Below are 18,119 nucleotides of genomic sequence, written 5' to 3' on the forward strand. Positions count from 1 at the left end.
ATAGTTTAAAAAAATAAATAAATAAATAAATGTTGAAAAAAAACGGGGATAATACTCCATAAGCATTTTTTCAGAAACAAAAAAAAAAAAAAACACTTGGTTTGGCTCCCGAATAAACAACAACAAAAAAGACCAGAATGCAGGGTTCGACTGGACTGACGCGCCATTTGAATGTCATGGACTATTTAAAAGTCATTCGAACCAGCATCTCCTCCTATTTTAGTGCAATGGTGCCGGGCCGAAACATCTTGGACGAGCCCTCATGATGATGGGCTGCAGAGCCAGAGAGCAGCGCGCATGCGCAGTGCATCCAGGGGCTCGGCGGCGTTCGGTGCTGAAGTGGGGCGGATGGACGGAAAAACGGCGGCGATGGACGTTCCGCGGCGAAACCCCCAGTAACGATGCCCTCCGAGAGGCGTCGGGACCCCGTCGTGTGCGCGCCCACCACCCTGGGACACTGACAGTACGACACAAAGCGGTAGGACGACGCTTTATTCGGGCACGCTCCGAATCGGGGAACACACACATAACATACACACACCGGCGGCGGAGGAGCTAGCTCGGCGGTTAGCATGGCAGCTCGGTCGCCCGCCCGCTCAAGCTCCCTCCGCCTCCTGCCCGAAGATAGCGGCTCTCGGGCGGCCAGCGATGGTGCTGTCGCTCGGGTAGTGTTCGTGGCTGCCTTCCCTGACGGCTTTTGGGGCTCGGGTGGCGGCTGCGCTTGGATGGGCTCGCAGCAGCCGCTAGCCAGCGCTAATACTGGTAGTAGTTGTAGTTCCCCGCTGACAGCAGGTTCAAGAGAAAAGGGGCAAATAGGGGCCTTGAGGCATAATGCAACATACTGTATCCACCTAAAACACTTTTCCAGGACAAAGAATCTCAATTTATCAGCTCATTGGGTGACCAAATTGTCACCAGACTTCCCCAGTTCAGGTTCTAATTATACTTCCTGGTTCAACTCATTCACATTTCGCCTTCTGCAGTGTAATTGGGGGGTTATAGTATTCACAGCAATGCACCAATAAAAAATAAAAAATAAAAAATCTCTCTCTAAGTTGCAATGTGACAACATTTCCAGAAAATACTGAGTGTTTGGAATGGCAACTTCAACCTGAGTACAAGGCACCGATAATTTTGAAAATGGGCTGATGGACACTGGAGAAATGTTGTATTTTACTCAGAAAAAAAAAAGCATTTTTGACGCTTTTTAATGCCAATAGAAAATCTGGTCATCTTCATATTCAAGTATAATGTAATTATTTATCACCATGTCTCCTGAACAGTGTTGTCACTAACGCGTTACTGAGTAACGCGTTATTTTAATGATTACTTTCTATCAATAACGAGCAATCTAACACGTTCATTTTTCCAAACCAGTAATCTGATTAAAGTGACTTTCCTAAGTGGCTGCACGTTACTATTATTTATTACCTTGTAATGTATGTAGAATGCAGAATTTTGTTGTCCATTTCGAAGATAATGGACGACATAATCGAGAAAATGTTTCTCTTCTGTTTGGGAGTGACGTCACATCGCGTGTCACATTTTCTCAGCGGAAGCCGCAACGCGTGTACCAACGGGTGAGCGGCGAGCGCTCGGAGTCTGGCCAAAACAATAGACACTACCTACCTCGTCACGACATAAACAATGGAAGAAGCAGGAGGACCTCCACAAACGGGTGCATTTGCTCATTGGAAAGACTGCCTGAGCCATTACTTGGCATTTTTGTCCAGTAAAGATTACAAAACCCTCTCAGTGTGTTGCAAACTTTGCGCTGGCTACAAACTCCACATCCAATTTCAGGAAACACTTATCACAGCACAACTCGAAGCAAAGCCGACAGGTAAGGAGGCAGCCAGCAGTTCTACATTTCCTTCAGCTTAGCTACCCCCCCCTACATCCCCATCCCCCCTCCCCCGGTAAGTAATCAGTAAAGTAACCAGATTACTTTTTGAGGAGTAATCAGTAACACTGCTCCTGAACCCTTTAAATTCGTCTGCTATTCTGAGAACCCCATTTGTTGGACAACTTTCAATTAAAAATATACACCAATAAGTACTCACAAGTCAAAATTCCCAGGCGTTCTCCAAGTCGAGGCGTCATAATTACTGTAATGCTTCAAACGGGGTTACTTTCCCTAAAAACCTAATTTCAATGGTGCAATTAAAATAGAACTTTATTTGTGAAAAGAGCAGTGAGTGCAGTAGAATAGATCATGTGTTAACTTTTCCCTGAATTTATTATATAACCCTTAATGAAGGATTTTAGAGTAGGGAATGGATAGACCGATTATTGTGCATATCGGCATCAGCCGTTTTTAAAGACCTGCTGGCCGAAAAGAGATAATTCAAATTGGATAAACCTCAGGGAATTCTAAATGTATTTATATTTTCCGTTAACTTTCTTAGAGATGCTGCTGTGCCTGGGAGCTCACTGCACTTTTAGAAATGTGATAAATATCAAACAAAGATGTCGATTGTCTTAAAAAAATAAAAAGGAAACTTTGTTGAAAAAGCTGTTTAAGACACATGCTTAAAGGCATTTAAACAAAGTTAAGTATTGTCGTTTGTATTATTCAGAGTTTTGACAAAAATATTTTCCTTTTTACTGCAAACGAATATCAGCTCCAAATATTGGTTATTGTCCTCTAAACTAATAATCGATATCGGCCCTGAAAAAACATACTGGTCTATCGCTATTTTAGAGCCATTTGAAGTTCTCGCTCCATGATCTTGAGAAAATTACACAAACATGGCAGCCACTTGTCGCACTGCTACTCAAAGCTGTTGGGCATAACAATCACACATTCATGTCATCTCTTGGTTTGCGATAGAAACTACACAATGTTTCAGGTTGACGTAACGGTCTGCGATGACCGACTTCACACAGGGGTGCAAGAATACGTGGCTTAGTTACGTGTGGCATAACAATCACACAGCCGCTTGTCGCATTGCTATTCAAAGCTGTTGGGTATAACAATCACACATTCCTGTCTTCCCTCGGTTTGCGATAGTAACGACACAATGTTTCAGATTGACGGAACGGTCTGCGATGACCGAGTTCACACAGTGGTGCAAGAATACGCGGCTTAGTTACGTGTGGCATAACAATCACACATCCATGTTGTCAGAACTATCTATGACTTGTAAAGCATTGTGGGTCTGAACAATTCTTTCATAAAAAGAAAATCACTCTCAAATCTGTGGCATAACAATCTCGTCGTCAAAACAATCACTCTTGAAGCTCTGTGTTGTGTAAGGTAACACAACCAAGTATGTTGCTAATTAATTATTCAAAAACAAGCAATTTTATCATTTTAAACGTTTGATCTAATGACTAACTCGCAATAGATGGGCACACCTAATGTTGTGGCAGATCATTCTAACACTAAATGTTACACTGCGCCGGGTTTTCACCAACTTGTTCAACTCAGTTATTAATTTAGTAGTTCCTAACCCAAGATCGAAACATGTTAAATTGTATCTTCACTAAAAAAAAAAGAAAAAAAAGAAAAGACAGAAACTTCCAGTTTCAGGGCCTCAAGCCTAAATTTGATAAGCCATACATTTCAGTGTGAAACTTATTAGTTCCTGTCAGTCAGTCTTTCATTATTTTCGGAAGCATGTCAGTCACCCTAAAGCCTCTCCGTGGCCCATCTTCCTCTTGGGAGCATTTGCCACGCACAAAAGAAAAGGCTTATTTTTTTTTTGCATGCGGGCTATGAAAATTCCTTCTTCATGGGCCGTTTCGCCGTACAAGGACGACTTGTATTTTTTTGGTCTAATCTGGCGCCACTGGATATATTTGAAGTTCAGAAGGAATGGTTGTATATTGGGAACAGCATTGAACCGAGTTGTTGTGTCATATGATGGCAGTCACTCCCCGCACACTCCTCCAGAAATAAGCAGTTTGTGGACGCTAAGCCATAAAAGCCAATGCAAGAATATGAAATCATGGAAAATATCTCTGCCAGCCGTCAGGGTCATTTTTCTTTTCAGTTAGCATCTGTGCTTTGCACTTTTTCATTTTCTTTGCTATCATACCAACAGAGGGGTCCTCGTTTTACAACTGTAAGACATACTGTACGTCCTTTCAAGGCTACTAATGGCGCTCAGTTAATTACTTAATACTTAGAGTGCAATAGTGTAAGAATGTGTCAGCTCTGTGTGTCCTAACAGTCATACACCCGTGTGGTTGAAGCAGCCACTCCCAAAGCAATCACATGCTCATGGCGTCAAAACGGTCACAATTTAAAACTATGGGTTGCGTGTAAGAGGACGTGAGCTTCATGTACAATTAATATCCTTATGTTTGCGTTATTGTTGTAATCTCACTTATAATTTACTGATATGTTAACGACACACACGTTTGGTAGAATTTTGTGAGGTTGTAATGACCACTCAAAAGACTGCAGGTCAAATTGTTGCGTAATTAACGTAGACAAACTGTAATTCATGGGTCGTTGCCATTTGTTTTAGCCTACGCCTTAAACTACAGGACCAAAACATTTATGTATTATATCATGCATTGGATTTTTTAAAATTGCATTTCAGATGAATTTATTGTATGTGTTAGTTAGGGGTGTGAATTGCCTAGTACCTGACGATTCGATTCGTATCACGATTCACAGGTCACGATTCGATTCGATACCGATTAATCCCGATACGAATGGTCACGATTCGATACCGATTAATCCCGATACGAATTTATAAGTCGATTGTTGCAATTTTTTTTCATTCATATTTAGAAAATACTAATCAGTAAGCTTGTAGAGTGTAAGATTTATATGAAAATGTATTATTTATTTATCTGAAATTTCAGTCTTATAGAGGTTGTAATCTGTTTCATGTTTGAACAGCATTAAAATAAAAATATTAAGGCTTAATGTGCCGTTCATATAACATTCTTCCATGCTCAAGGTGTGAATCCTAAAAAAAAAAAAAAAAAAAAAAAAAATAGATTCTGCCGATTATTGAATCGATTCGAGAATCGCGCGATGTAGTATCGTTATATATCGCCGAATCGATTTTTTTTAACACCCCTAGTGTTAGTTAATCACATATTAAATCGCAATTGCAATATTGAATAAGAAATACTGCAATTAGATTCTTTTTCAAAATAATTCGGCCCTATTGGAAGCAATACAAATAATTACTAACATTCATTTGTATGTAGGACACCGTGTCATTATATTTTTAGGAAAGTCTTTTTCCTTCTTTCACTTTCACAGCCTGTGTTGTTTTCTGGTGAAAAAGACAGTTTCCGAAATCAAAACATTGGCGAGGCAGGCTGGGAGGCCGTTTCACGCTTAGTCAGTTTCCTTTCCGGGGAGAAAATGCAGCAAAAATGGCATCATCATGACTGACTGACTGTCTGCTGCGGCTGAAGCAGCCAAAGTCGGGCTGGGTTCTTCTTTTTCATGATGTCGTTTAAAACTCTGGACTTATTGCCAGATTCGGTTGGTTGGATTCTGATGTTGGTCCTGGAGTGCTCTGTAAACCTTCTTCAATATGCTAATGCATTCAAAATTCACCGACCATTCTGTGTCATGGCAGTGGTGGGATGGTCACTTTTTACGCCGTGTTGACGAAACTTCCTCTTCCTGTCTTCTTCTGGGTATGTTTAGTGCATGACTGTCCTCTACTTTGTGAAGTGATGAATACCTAAAATTACCTTTCTGAACAAAACTCACTCAAGTGTGAACATACTTTTTTGTGCAAATCTGTTCAGGACTCCTTGCCTTTAAACAAACAAGCAGCCATGACAAAAGAAGTTGTGCAACAGATTGGCCTGAATCTAGTTACAAGTCTCTCAATTATACTGTACAGTGTTTGATTGCATTGTCTGATAAGACAATATTGGTTGTCAAATGTGCTTTAGCTCGTGTGTTTTTTTCCTCCCCTCCCTCCCCCACAGATGCTGTACTCTCAAGTGCACAAACGACCCATTCGCTGAGATCGCATTCAGAGCAAGCCCAGAGTGCTGGCTGGCAAGAGAAACCCAAGAAGCGGTTTTGAACTGAGGGAAGATTTCGGTGAGCGTCTCAGGTCAGGGATGGTGAAACCACTAACTGCTGCTGCTGTTGGTCAAAAAGGAGCACCGCGCCTTGCCCTGAGCCTCCCGCCAGCTACCGAGGCAGCCCGTTAGCCAATATCAAACGCTCCGCCGAGCGGCCCTGCTATCGTCCAGCAACCGATTACCTCACGCCATGACCGCTCTGTCTGACCTGCTTTCAAGAACTCACTAATTCATGGTAAGATGTGCTGTGAAACCAGATGTCTTTGCTGTAGTGAAGTCCATATTTTTAGACAACAATGTGGCTGAAATGTCAAGGCCACTTGTCGAAAGCCTGTGGTTCAAAAACTATTATTACTAGCTTTCACGAGCTACTCTTAGTGGTGTCATGATACCAAAATTTTGACTTCGATATTATACTAAAGATGACTTGCCTTTACCTTAATATCGGTACTGAATCGGTACCTCGACAAAAATATAAAACATCAGCAAAAGCAGCAATATTAAAACTGACAAAAGACTTTCAAATTATTTTTATTTTCTATTAATTCAAAATATTAGGATGTCTACATTTTAATTCATGTACACACTGTGTATATATTTATGTATATACTGTATGTGCTTTCACATTGCATGCCATATTCTTGGAAGTACTGTATGGCATTTGATGTCATCCGTTTTAAAAATTGGTAATACAGTGGCACTCCAATGATGACTCAATGTAACGTTGCTTGAGTGTGCGTGCGTGTCTCTGCTCTTCCCCATTCCGCTCCCAACTAGTCGAATGCGTAATCAACTACTACAAACTGGTAACAAAATAATTCACATTTAACTTATTTTTTTAAGGGAAGTGTCTTTTTTTTTTTTTTTTCTCCCCCGTACAGAGGCTTGTTGTCTGGTTGCTGAATAACTGATGCACTTTCCAATGGTCCGGCGACGTCATTTGCATATCAGACAGCCGGTCGCCTTAGTTTCCCATCCGTCGTATCTGCATATGCAGACCAGGTGGAGCGGGAAGAAGGAGACGAGATACTCGGCGACGAATAGATTTGCGAGGCTCTCTGCTGCCCTTTTTCAGAACCGAGGCGTTAAATGACGGGTTTAATATTAGCAGGTCGGCACTCTCTTTCTTTATCAGCTAGAATTTCCCCCTCCTCCTCCCCCTCCTCCTCCCCCTCTGCGAGCTTGTCAGGAGTTGTGATGTAACATCTTGGATCTGCGAAAGCGGCGTTTGCTCAGCAGCGCGAGGAGGCTTTCCCAGGTCCGTTTAACTTGCCAGCCAGCTGGCCGCCTCGCTCGCCGGCCGCTTAAGAAATCAAATTACAAGGCCGCACTGTGCGTTATTGTCTGAGGCACTTTAAATGACTTCTTAGAGAGAGGCATTTCATTAAGATTAGCCCTCAGTACTCGCTGCAATCCGGCCCGTAAAGAAAGGCTGCAGTGTGATGTTCAAGTGGGTTTCTCTCTAGTTGACGCCTCCCCACTCCTCTCCTGCACCCCCCTCACACTTCTAACACAAGGCCTCGCTCACGTCCACCTTCCAAGCATGTGAAATGTCAGGGGAAACCCCCCAGGCGACCATGGCAGGGCTCCATGGCATCTCCAAGGTGAAACACAGCGTGCATCCTTGAACATTAGATACAAACAACTCTGCTTGACCTCCAGGGTATTTTTCCTCAAAGGAAATCACATTTTAAGTTACTGGGAGTGAGCAATTCATCAAATTCTAATAGGTATTGTAATTAGGGCCATATTTTGGCCATATTTCTCTAATTGCAATTAATTAACATGATTCTAAGACACAGGTGAGAGATCATGTACCAATTACACTTTTTCTTGTCATTCAGGTTTTTGCTGTGTAATCAATGCCAGTTTGTGAACTTTTCCCTAGTAAAGGGCGTTTTGTGTGTGCAAAAGCCCCGGAGTGTGAGTGGAGTGGAGATGAGAAAAAGGCAGGCGGCGCACATCGAGGCCCCACCACAGGTCCCCGGACAGCCCCGACCCAACACCTGCTGCCTGTGCTGGTGCGGCTGCTGCAAGTGTCTCTGGTAGGTCCTCTGCTTCTCCATCCATGCCGGCCAAAGACACAATGTTGTTGTTTTTTTCACAACAAATGCACTTCAAAGTGTTTTAAAAGTATATCTGGGACTTCCCACATTACAGACAAGCAACTATTATAAGCTTAATCTGGTAGCTGTTAGAGAGGACATGAATGTGTAAATAGTGGAAGGTTTCAGTGCAGACAATCATGAGACTTTCAGTAAAACTGGAATGATTATTTAAATGAATTGAGTAGAAGAAAGATTGTTGACAAATTGCTTTGACTCAATGAAAAGTAAATCTATTTTTTAATTTTTTTTAAATTTTTTTAGTAATTTAATTTTATCAAAACATACAGTAAAAATAATTTTGTTTCAACTAGGGATATCCCGATCCAGATCACATGATCGGAAACCGAGTTCCGATCACAACTCGGAACTCGGTTTCCGATCACGTCATTTTCAGCTGATCGGTATCGGGAGAAAATGATCGGAGTTTTCATTTTTGGCAATTTTGTTGTTGTTGTTATTTTTATTATTATTATTATTTTCGGGGCTACAAAGCAACAAAATCATCCAGCAGTAAACCTATTGCCAAAATTTTTTATTTATTTTTATTATTTTGTGCACTTCTCATGGAATTACATCCCTACTATTTACAGCACCAAAATGCACATTAACCACTCAGGATTTGACCTTTGACCAAAATGCTACACCGGATTCGAGTAAGGGAACAGGGATTTTGAGTTCAAATCTGGGCTCTATTTTTTTTTACATATGCAAGTCACACCTGAATATAAGTCACAGGACCAGCCAAATTACGAACAATAGTGTGACTTGTAGTCCAAAAAATATGTTACAATAATAAAATACAATAGGGTTTGATGTGTATCCCCACGAAGACCCGCCTCATCGTGTTGCCCCTTGGCAAGGTGGTTAGCGATGCCGATAAGCACCATGCAGCTCCTGCAGCTGCATCACTCGGGCCAAGAAGGCAGTGAATGAATGCTCGTTGTGGGCCAGTGAATGGTGAATGCGTCGCCTCTGTCGCAGCACTCCATCTGAAGAGGTGGCAGGCTGGCAGATTGTCAGGCCTGGAAGGAGTCTCCCTACAAGCAAGCGTTTCAACGACTTCCATGCGGATCGTTTTTTTTTTTCTTTCTCTCTCTTTGTGCTGATGGTTCCTTTTTGTTTTTTTTCTGTCGGTCTATCAAATTTTCCCCATCTCGCTTCGCCCCTCCTCGCTCATCCCGTCTCACCCGGTCCTCACCCGCGCTCATACAATACCGTTCTATTTCTATCCACTCATCACATGCAAAACAGCTGTGAAGAACAGCCTGTATATTTAGCTGTATTGTGAGGGCGCCCGGGGGCTGCGGCCCGCTTACCCTATTAGAGGAAGCACAATGGGGACTTTGACAAGAGCCGGCGAGAGGAAGCAGAGATCCTCCATGGTGGGACAAAAATAGACGGCGCAGTGTCTGTTGCATTATGGTCCAGGGCGAGTGTGACCGAGACGCGGTGGACGGAGGGAGGCGAGCATGTGTGTTTAGCCCGTTGACAGGAGGCCATTGTGCACTGACAAGGTTTACTGTAGATTGTCTTGCTCACTTGAACCCCACACGCATCTCTCACAGTTTGATTAATAGCTGCGTGGAAAACCAAGAATTATATGACACAAACACGTTTTATTTTTTATTTTTTAGATGCTGTGGGCAAATTTTGGAAGTATTTATATTTCTTTTTCTTAGATTATGAACAAAAAAAAAGACACTGAACCCCATCATTTATCTTTTCTGCCAAAAGAGTTGAAACACAGCCTGCCTCTCTCCATTCATGTCACGCGAAAGTTCATCACGTGGACACAAAATTAAAAAAATAAATAAATAAAAAACAAAGATTGGGATCAGATGAGGACATTCCTACTTGGATGAAACAAATTTTGTAAAATAAATAGACAAATATACCATGCAATGCTCTATAAATGCATAGACAGGTCAGTTGGATAGTTATTTGTCTTTTTTTTTTTTGTTAAACTACCATGAAATGTAAGTCTGAATGCTAGCATTGGGCGCTAGCGTTAATGGCAAGAAACAAATAATGCCAGCGTTGTTTTTGCCTCGATCACAATGTAACAGACTGACTTTATTTACTGATGCAAAATGTATTTACTTGTAAAAAACAAAACAAAACAAAAAACCTGTATTCGCACTTCAAAATGTTTGCTTTTTTCTTGTTTACTGCAAAACTGATGTTTATGTACAGCACTTTGTTTACAGCAACGCCTGTTCTTAAAGCGCTTTATAAATAAAGTTGAGTTGAAATGAAAATATGCAGAATTTTACTTGACAGTATTTAACATTACAGTTTAGGTGACGATGCTCTCAGAAAAATAAAACGAATATTCAGTTTTTTTTTTAAAAATCACCACTTTTTGAAGCTATTCATAAAATGAACCATTTTGACACCTTTATATTCCCTGTCACATTTTGCCATTATTTTTGTGAAGTAAAATACCGTGTTATTGTCATACTGTGAGTATTTGACATCTTTTTTTCATTTTGAATTATTTTCAAATTAAGTCTTCTCTCGTAGACTGATGATTAATTTAGTCTTGACTCTAAAGAAGCAAAATGGAGTGCGCTATTTGAATGTAGGACTCAAATCCCTCGTCTTGCTCATGTCGGGACACGACTGTAAGTCAAAGCCTGCCTCTTGCGTCCCATGCAGGAGTGAAGACAGGATGGAGCGAAGCGAATTCCAGACCTGCACCAAGATGGACAGTATTGAAGCTGCAGAAGAACAGTAAGTCCTCATTCCCCGTCGGCCTTGGCTCTGCGTGGTCACAACGGCGTTGTTTTGATCTCTAGCGTGTCCCGCCGCCGCCGCAGACACCCCAGCCTGGACGAAGTGCTGTCGTGGTCTCGGAGCTTCGAGATGATGCTGCGCTCGCTGGAGGGACGGGAGATTTTCCGGGAGTTCCTGAGGTCGGAGTACAGCGAGGACAACCTCCTCTTCTGGCTGGCCTGCGACGAGCTGAAGAAGGAGACGGATCCCTCGGTGGTGGACGAGAAGGCCAGGATCATATACGAAGACTACGTGTCCATACTGTCGCCGAAAGAGGTTTGGACTTGGGCTCCTTTTTTTGTTTAAGGCTGGACATTTGTGTCTAAAGCTAATAAGAGGCTGAGAGTCACTGCTTTGGATGTTTACTGAGCTTAATCCTCGAGATAAAAGTCTCTTCCAGCCATTTTCTTTTTCTCATTCACGTCTCCAGGTGAGTTTGGACTCGCGGGTGCGAGAGGGCATCAACCAGAGCCTGGCAGAGCCCAGCAGCCTGATGTACGAGGAGGCGCAGCTCCAAATCTACACGCTGATGCACCGAGACTCCTTCCCCCGCTTCCTCAACTCCACCGTTTACAGAGACCTCCTCGCCAACAAGAGGCGCACCTGCCTCGACACCTAAAGACCCGCAAGCCCACCTTGCCCTCGACAACCCTCCATCGAGACGACTACGTCAACAATGGTGCCAGAAGTCCGGTTTGGAAAAACAAAACTCTTTCTTGATTGCAAAAAGACTGAATGACATCCGAGATAGCTAGTTATTGTTGTTTATTTATATTTTTCAAGCAATTTCTAGCCGGTGACGTGAGTTTGCTGGTTGCTTTTAGGTCAAATTTGACGAGGCCGGCGTCGCCGGCTGCTGATTGTTTTCGTGAGTGCAGATGTCTCGATGGTCACGTTAGACTGTGGACTCCTCAGGACCAGGAAGTAAGAGAGAGAACATGAGCGAGAGAATGGACACGCCAACTATTCCTGTACTGTAATAATGACACCTCACTTTTAATTTCTAACCCATTTTTCCCCCCCATATCATTCTGAGCTAATGAGAAGAAGGCTGTCTCACGCCGATGACTGCAACCGTTATTTTTATTTTTCCGCATAGGCTTTCCGGGAAGGGAAAACAAGCAGTTTTATTTGAGGGGAAGCATCCACGTTGCAAAAGCAGCACCCGTCCGTGTTTGAATCCATCCATCCGTCCGTCCGTCCATCCGAGCACTTTCCTTCTTTACGTGGGAGAAGTAAGGGCTAGACTTGTGGTTGGGCAGCTACATGTAACTCAACAATGCCTTCACACGTGTTTTGAATAGACAAAAACAAAAAAGGCAGCACAAACGGCGCTGCTGTAGATTCACCGCCCCGCACCCCACTTGGAAAGCAACCACAGTTAATCACCACCATCCCTTTATATTTCCCTCTCCTCCTGCTTACCATTCGTACCCTCATAGCCTGACAAGCACAGGTAAAAATGAAAAATAAAAATAATATTAACACAGCAGTAGTCATCTTCTACATTCAGGCACTGACGTGGTTGGGATAACGAGCCCCCAACCTTTTTTTCTGTGAGGTGAAGCGGGTGCCATACATGATGTCAACGGCGCTAAGGAGGGAAGAACTCGTTTTAGCCAGCAAACTATTAGTTAGCGACAACGCTAACACTTTCCCGTGGGCGCGAGAGCCGCTAGCTAGGTTAGCATGCCTTTGCGCTACACACTCTCTCTTTGGTCTACTTTTCTTTAAAAAAAAAAAAAAAAAAAAAAAGAGAAGAAAAAAAAATTCAGACTTTGAACGCATGATAATGTGTCGCTTTAAAGAATTTAGAAGACAAAATGGAGGGGCGGGGCCTTGCCAAATGTCGCGGTAACTAATTTTTTTCGGCCCGCCCAGCCTGTTGATATGCAGTAGAAAGCGCATGACTGAAGTATTATACTATTTTCTTTGTTTGTTGTCGAATTATACTGAAGATAGATGATGATATATCTGTCAGGTCATAAATTGTTAGCGGAACCTGTGCCACTACTTGTTGATACATGGGAGGAGTCAGTGTTGTATGTATCTAACTACCTGATGTTGACGTGCCAAGTTTCAGAGCCATTTGTAAGAGCAGGCTAGTAAAAAAAAAAGTGCAGTTGGTACTGTTGTTAGCCTAGATAGCAACTGTGTGTCTATCTTGCTACGCTAGATTTTAAACTGCTGACAGGACTCAAAATTAGGGATGAGCGTGAAATTTCCTTGATCCACTGCGTGGAAAATTTGTCAACTTTTTAAAAATATTAGTCATGAGACAGGAGAATCGCTGTTTGAATGTTCTGAACTCCTGCTTCCATGACAGTGTCGTATTGACAGCAGAGTTCTGAGTGGCTGTAGCTGACGTCACATTGTTATTGTTCACTTTCTTTACGCAGCAAAGTAGTTGCGAGCGAATATAAAGCGCTTCTGCCGAACACGATTTTTTAATTCCGTACCACCCTAATGATCAGCACACGGATTTGTTACTTTATGAATTGCTTTGGAACCTCCAGAAGTGGAACAATTTGGAGTTCGACCCCTTCACAATATAGAAAATGATGCCTCAAAAGTCAAAGTATATAATGTATGTCGAAGAATAGATGCAATTATTTTTATTATTACATTAAAGGTATATATAAAATGTAAAAAGATTTTTCTATATTATGTACGCTCCACCAATGCCCAGATGAGTACGAAGAGCGCTGGTTTTTTAACTGCGGCTGTGCCTATCAGCTTGTATCTTCCCTTCAGAGTGTTCCACGCCATGGACGAGCTTGACACAGAGGCTGCAGTTAAGTTTTAGGCCAGAAGTGGCAGTCATGAGTAAAAAAAAAAAAAAAAAAGTCAAAATCCACTATGTTAAATTTGTGATGGTAACACCAAGTGTGTTTTGCTTTTTCTTGAGCTTTTTCTTTTTGGCAGACTTGATTAATTCCAGCAGTCTGCAGATAACTTCCCGCTGTGTCAGCCTTCAAAGGGTGAGTAGTTTTACTTTATTTTGTTTGGATTTTACACCCAAACTTCTCTTGTATGACAGTAAGCAATTTTAAATAGTTTCTCAAATAATAGCCTGAAGGTTTTTGAGCACGGAAGAAATGATATTATTTGGAAAATTGTTTTGGATGGATTGACTTCTGCTTTGGAGGTTCCGCTGTACATTCACGCATACTCGTCAATCTGTGGAGCCAATAGAAGCATTGTTTTTGAGAAAAACTTGACCTTAAAACCTTTTTTTTTTTTTTTTCAAATCCAGAGTCAAATAGTTTTCATTATGGGCCTACAAGTTCCTCTAAAGAACTCCAACATATTAACCTTTGGCAATACATGCAGGCAGCCACATTCGTGACCGATATTGCGACGCTGTGGATGCACGCGCCCAGTTGAATCACAATAGTAACTTTTTTTTTCTTTTTTTTTTTTCGTTTTTAGGTGAAAAGATTTTTGCGTCTTTTAAACGCAATTTACCGCGAGAATGTTTCACCACTAAGTAGTTAATAAAAAAAAACAATCACGGTGCAATTAAAATCAAGTTTACATTTACTGTATAAATACACAGTGAGTTTATGCGCTAGTTGGTGCCGTGTTCAAAGCATTTGGGAGATGAGCCGGAAGGTTCTAGACTTGGGAGAGTTGTACCGGGTGCACGTCGTGTCCGGCGTTTTCACGCCCGGTGTCCTTCATCCCCCGCCCCCCGTTTAATTTATTGTGACTTATACACGGCCAAGGCGCTTGTTTTGTGTAGAATAACTGTGGATTTTACAAGCAATGAACATGTGAAGCAATGCGGCGGCGCTCAGCCATTTCCACTTGATTTTTTATTTTATTTTTTTCAAGAGCTGAAGTGTCCTGACAGGAAGGAGAAAGTTTGCGAAGCTTTGGCCTTACTGACACATTATGATTATCAATTGTCCTTAGATGAAAACAAACAACCGTCTCTGTAGGATTTTCACTACCTCTCATGTTGGTTAATTTATTTCACATCGAGTTGTCATTTTTTTGTAGATCTACTTGAAGCCTAACACTGTAAACTACAAAATGTGCACAGACAAAAAAATGTATACGAACGGCGGCGTGTGGTGAAACGGGGGTGCGTTCAAGAGAGGTTAGCCGAGACATTATTTTGTTGTTGCTGTTGTTTATTTTGTCTGTTATGTTTTGATTTTTTTGATTTTGAACTAGAATTTTTGCATCTCTATAAATAATTCAGGAAACCACTGTCTAAGGGCTAATCCCATTTTTGCCTATGCAAATGTGTTGCTGGGAAAGGGCGGGGTTCCACCCACACCCGTTAAAAGATGGACCCATGGTTTACATTGCCCTTTGCTGAAGTCCTTCAATCTCACTCAGCAAAAATGTACGCTTATTATTTTTGTTTCCTATTATGTTTATATATATATATATATATATATATATATATATATATATATACACACATACATATACACACAAGTAATATACAGAGAAAATAGTTTATGCCTTCGTGATGATACAAAAACAAATAAATGTTGTCTGACGTGGCTATTGTGATGGCGTCTTGCGAAGAAAAGTAGCTAGCCTTGTGTGAAATTTACGAACTGAGGGGTTTTATTTGTAAAAATAACAAAAAAAAAAGAGAAACTGTTTAATACTCCTCCCCAGCCCGTCTCTTTGTCATTTTCACATCCACGAAAGGTTTGAAGGGCTGAAACGTGCTAACAAGCTTGTAAAAATCAACCTCCCGTGAACTTTTGATTTTGTGTTTGTCTGTGAAAAGATGCTTTTTCTATTTTACGTAAACCAAGCGCATGTCATCTTCGATTTTTCCGACCTTCAAACATCTCATTTTTGTAGCCACATTCGCCAACAATCACTGTGTCGATGCAGTAGCGTTGCGGAGGGAGCGCATCCATCGGAAGTGGGCTTATTTTTTTTTTTCTATTTTTATTCCGATAAATCCCCAAAATGCATCAATGACGGATATCGTTCACATCGCTAGTTTGAGCCACTTTTTAAAAAAATATTTGCGATGTTCGATTTTGGGCTTTATCCACGTCAGAGATTTCTCTGGCAGGTTTTATCGATGAACACCAAATTCGTTTCCTCGACGTTTGTACGCGGTGCCTCATTTTTGTTTTCCCGAGGAATCCTCAAAATCCGTCACTTTTATTTCTCGTGCTCTCGCTTCCTCTCTCGGTGACATGCATTACCACCATTCGCGGGCATAGCGGCGGCATTCCTCCGCCGTTACAGTTTTGACGTCCTCGCTTGGCTGGTGTGCGACAAACGGATTTTAGGCGATCACTTTTCTCTTTATTGATTTCGATGCCTAAGCCTCAAGGTCAAGAGATGATGGAAATAGCGCAGGCGGAAATTGTGAATTGAAACATTTAGCTGACGGGGAAAGGATTTTTTTTTCTATTGAGCATGCTTTTTGCTAAATAAATGAAATAATTCAGTTATTTGCTACAAACGATACTGTATGAGTATGTATTCAAGTACTGCAGTATGCAGACAATTAAAAAAAAAAAAAAAAAAAAACTCTTTTGAGGGGTTCATATTTTTCTCACTGAAGCATACTTGATTGTTTAGTGTCATAACAATGAGCCTCTTTGAGCGAAGGTCAACGATTGGTCCGTTAGCATGAGTTTGTCCAGTGGTTGCACGATGAAGTCAACAATCGGTGTAGGACCGACAACATCAGAACGACAAACCAACTTTTGGATCATATTTTAATATTTTACCTTACCTAAAACTTCTTGAACGAAGTCAGACCGAAAAGTATTTCTTTAATTATGTGGGACGGACACAGACCTCTTGCCAACACTTTTTTTTTTTTTTTTTAAATATGACGGACTCAAAAACTTGAGGATTATAACAAATTTGAACACTGACGTTTCTCAAGAATGATTTGTTTAATAAAGTCAAATGGACAGCAACGTCTGGCTAAGATCAACAACAACAGCAAACGGGCAGACATCGACTTGACCAACATTGTCCGAGACAAAACAACCTAATACCGACATTTGTACTCCTTTTCAACTTTTTAAACGATTTTAGACACAAACAATTTCTTACTGACAACTTATTTAACAAAGCCCAACAGACATCAGCAATTTTGGACTAATAATGACGGCGGACTTCTTTACCGATGTCGAACTGACACAGACTTCTTTTGACAATGCCGGACACAAAACAACTTACAGATGATGACTATACCAAAGTCGGACAAAAAACAACTTTTGACAAAAACCGATTTATTTAATGAAGTCATAACGACGGAAACGACTTTTTTTTTAACTGTTGGTCCGAAAAAAATTTCTCAAAGACGTCTTTTACAAAGTCAAAAGACTTCTTTCCAATCAGTCTTTAACAAATTCACACTGCAAGCGACTTCATAAAACCACCAGCAGCAAAACGACTTCTCTAATGACGTCGGACACAAAACAACCTCTTGCAGAAAACGCTGACTTGCTCCCAACCACAACTTAAACAAAGTCGGTCTTTTCAGTGGTTTTAAGCGTGATGTCATTCTTTAATCTCGTTCTAGTGTTTGGTATTTCGGGAAGCGAAAAGGGCAGCAAGTTTAACGTTTGGTTAGAACGTCTTGCGTTGTGATCCGAAGGAATCCGACCGATGACCGAGTCTTGTTCTGAGCAGTTGCTGTTCAAAGTCCGTGAGATGCAGGAAGCCCTCAAGTGTAGCATCCGGCGAGTCCGAACGTTGTCGCGGACCCGCGGTCTCATCTCGCTGTGTAAATGCGTACCTCAAGAAAGTGTTGGCAAATGTGTACATTGTGACAGACTTTTGATAATTAATAGTGTTTCTTTCGGCAAGCTTTGCATGACGGTTCAAATCGGACGTAACAAAACGGTACTTTTGCATCTATGTGTCCATTTCATTATTTTTTTTTAAAGCATTATTTTTTTATTAGTAAATTCAAACACATTTAAATAATGAAAAACTGTGCCAAAAATGTGTCATTGTCATAAGTTTGGACTATAAACCCGATTAAGTGTTTGTCATTTTTCTGATAGTTTGTCTTCATAAAACTAAACCGCCCAACAAACATGACGATTTTGTAAAGAGGCGATCATGTCGAATGGTGGTTGATGACTAACAAATAAGAGCTATTATGTCACTACTGAAATTGTAACTTTTGTCGCCTGCAAAAAACAACAATGTTCACCATTATTATTCTGCTGTTCATTTCTCTTAAAAACGGGGCTTCTTTCTCAT

At 41.3% G+C, this 18,119-nt stretch overlaps 1 protein-coding gene across 5 annotated transcripts; it reads left to right on the forward strand.

Annotated features, from left to right (window-relative positions):
• The first annotated feature begins 288 nt into the window (after positions 1-288).
• rgs17 (regulator of G protein signaling 17) lies at positions 289-12,393 on the forward strand. 5 transcript variants are annotated; one of them, XM_077496232.1, is made up of 6 exons: positions 289-478; positions 5,917-6,253; positions 7,907-8,063; positions 10,785-10,859; positions 10,925-11,177; positions 11,332-12,393. In XM_077496232.1, the coding sequence occupies exons 3-6, from the start codon at positions 7,957-7,959 to the stop codon at positions 11,518-11,520; spliced, it is 624 nt and encodes a 207-aa protein (XP_077352358.1). In that variant the 5' UTR covers positions 289-478; positions 5,917-6,253; positions 7,907-7,956; the 3' UTR covers positions 11,521-12,393. The 5 variants fall into 5 exon arrangements, 4 of the variants coding, with proteins under 4 accessions (XP_077352358.1, XP_077352357.1, XP_077352355.1 ...); XM_077496231.1 differs by having other exon boundaries at positions 290-478; positions 7,933-8,063; XR_013278550.1 differs by lacking the exons at positions 289-478; positions 5,917-6,253 and having other exon boundaries at positions 6,267-8,063; positions 11,332-11,580; positions 11,726-12,393.
• Positions 12,394-18,119: the final 5,726 nt, after the last annotated feature.

The sequence above is a fragment of the Festucalex cinctus genome, chromosome 14 (assembly GCF_051991245.1).
Source record: "Festucalex cinctus isolate MCC-2025b chromosome 14, RoL_Fcin_1.0, whole genome shotgun sequence".
Taxonomy (NCBI): domain Eukaryota; kingdom Metazoa; phylum Chordata; class Actinopteri; order Syngnathiformes; family Syngnathidae; genus Festucalex; species Festucalex cinctus.

What these genes read in the sequence shown, in the direction of transcription:
- rgs17 (XM_077496229.1), top strand. Translation starts at nt 7,831, where the DNA reads ATGTACCAATTACACTTTTTCTTGTCATTCAGGTTTTTGCTGTGTAAT. An exon ending in GGCTGCTGCAAGTGTCTCTG is followed by an intron (nt 8,064 to 10,784) that starts GTAGGTCCTCTG and finishes CGTCCCATGCAG; the next exon opens with GAGTGAAGACAGGATGGAGC. An exon ending in ATTGAAGCTGCAGAAGAACA is followed by an intron (nt 10,860 to 10,924) that starts GTAAGTCCTCAT and finishes TTTGATCTCTAG; the next exon opens with CGTGTCCCGCCGCCGCCGCA.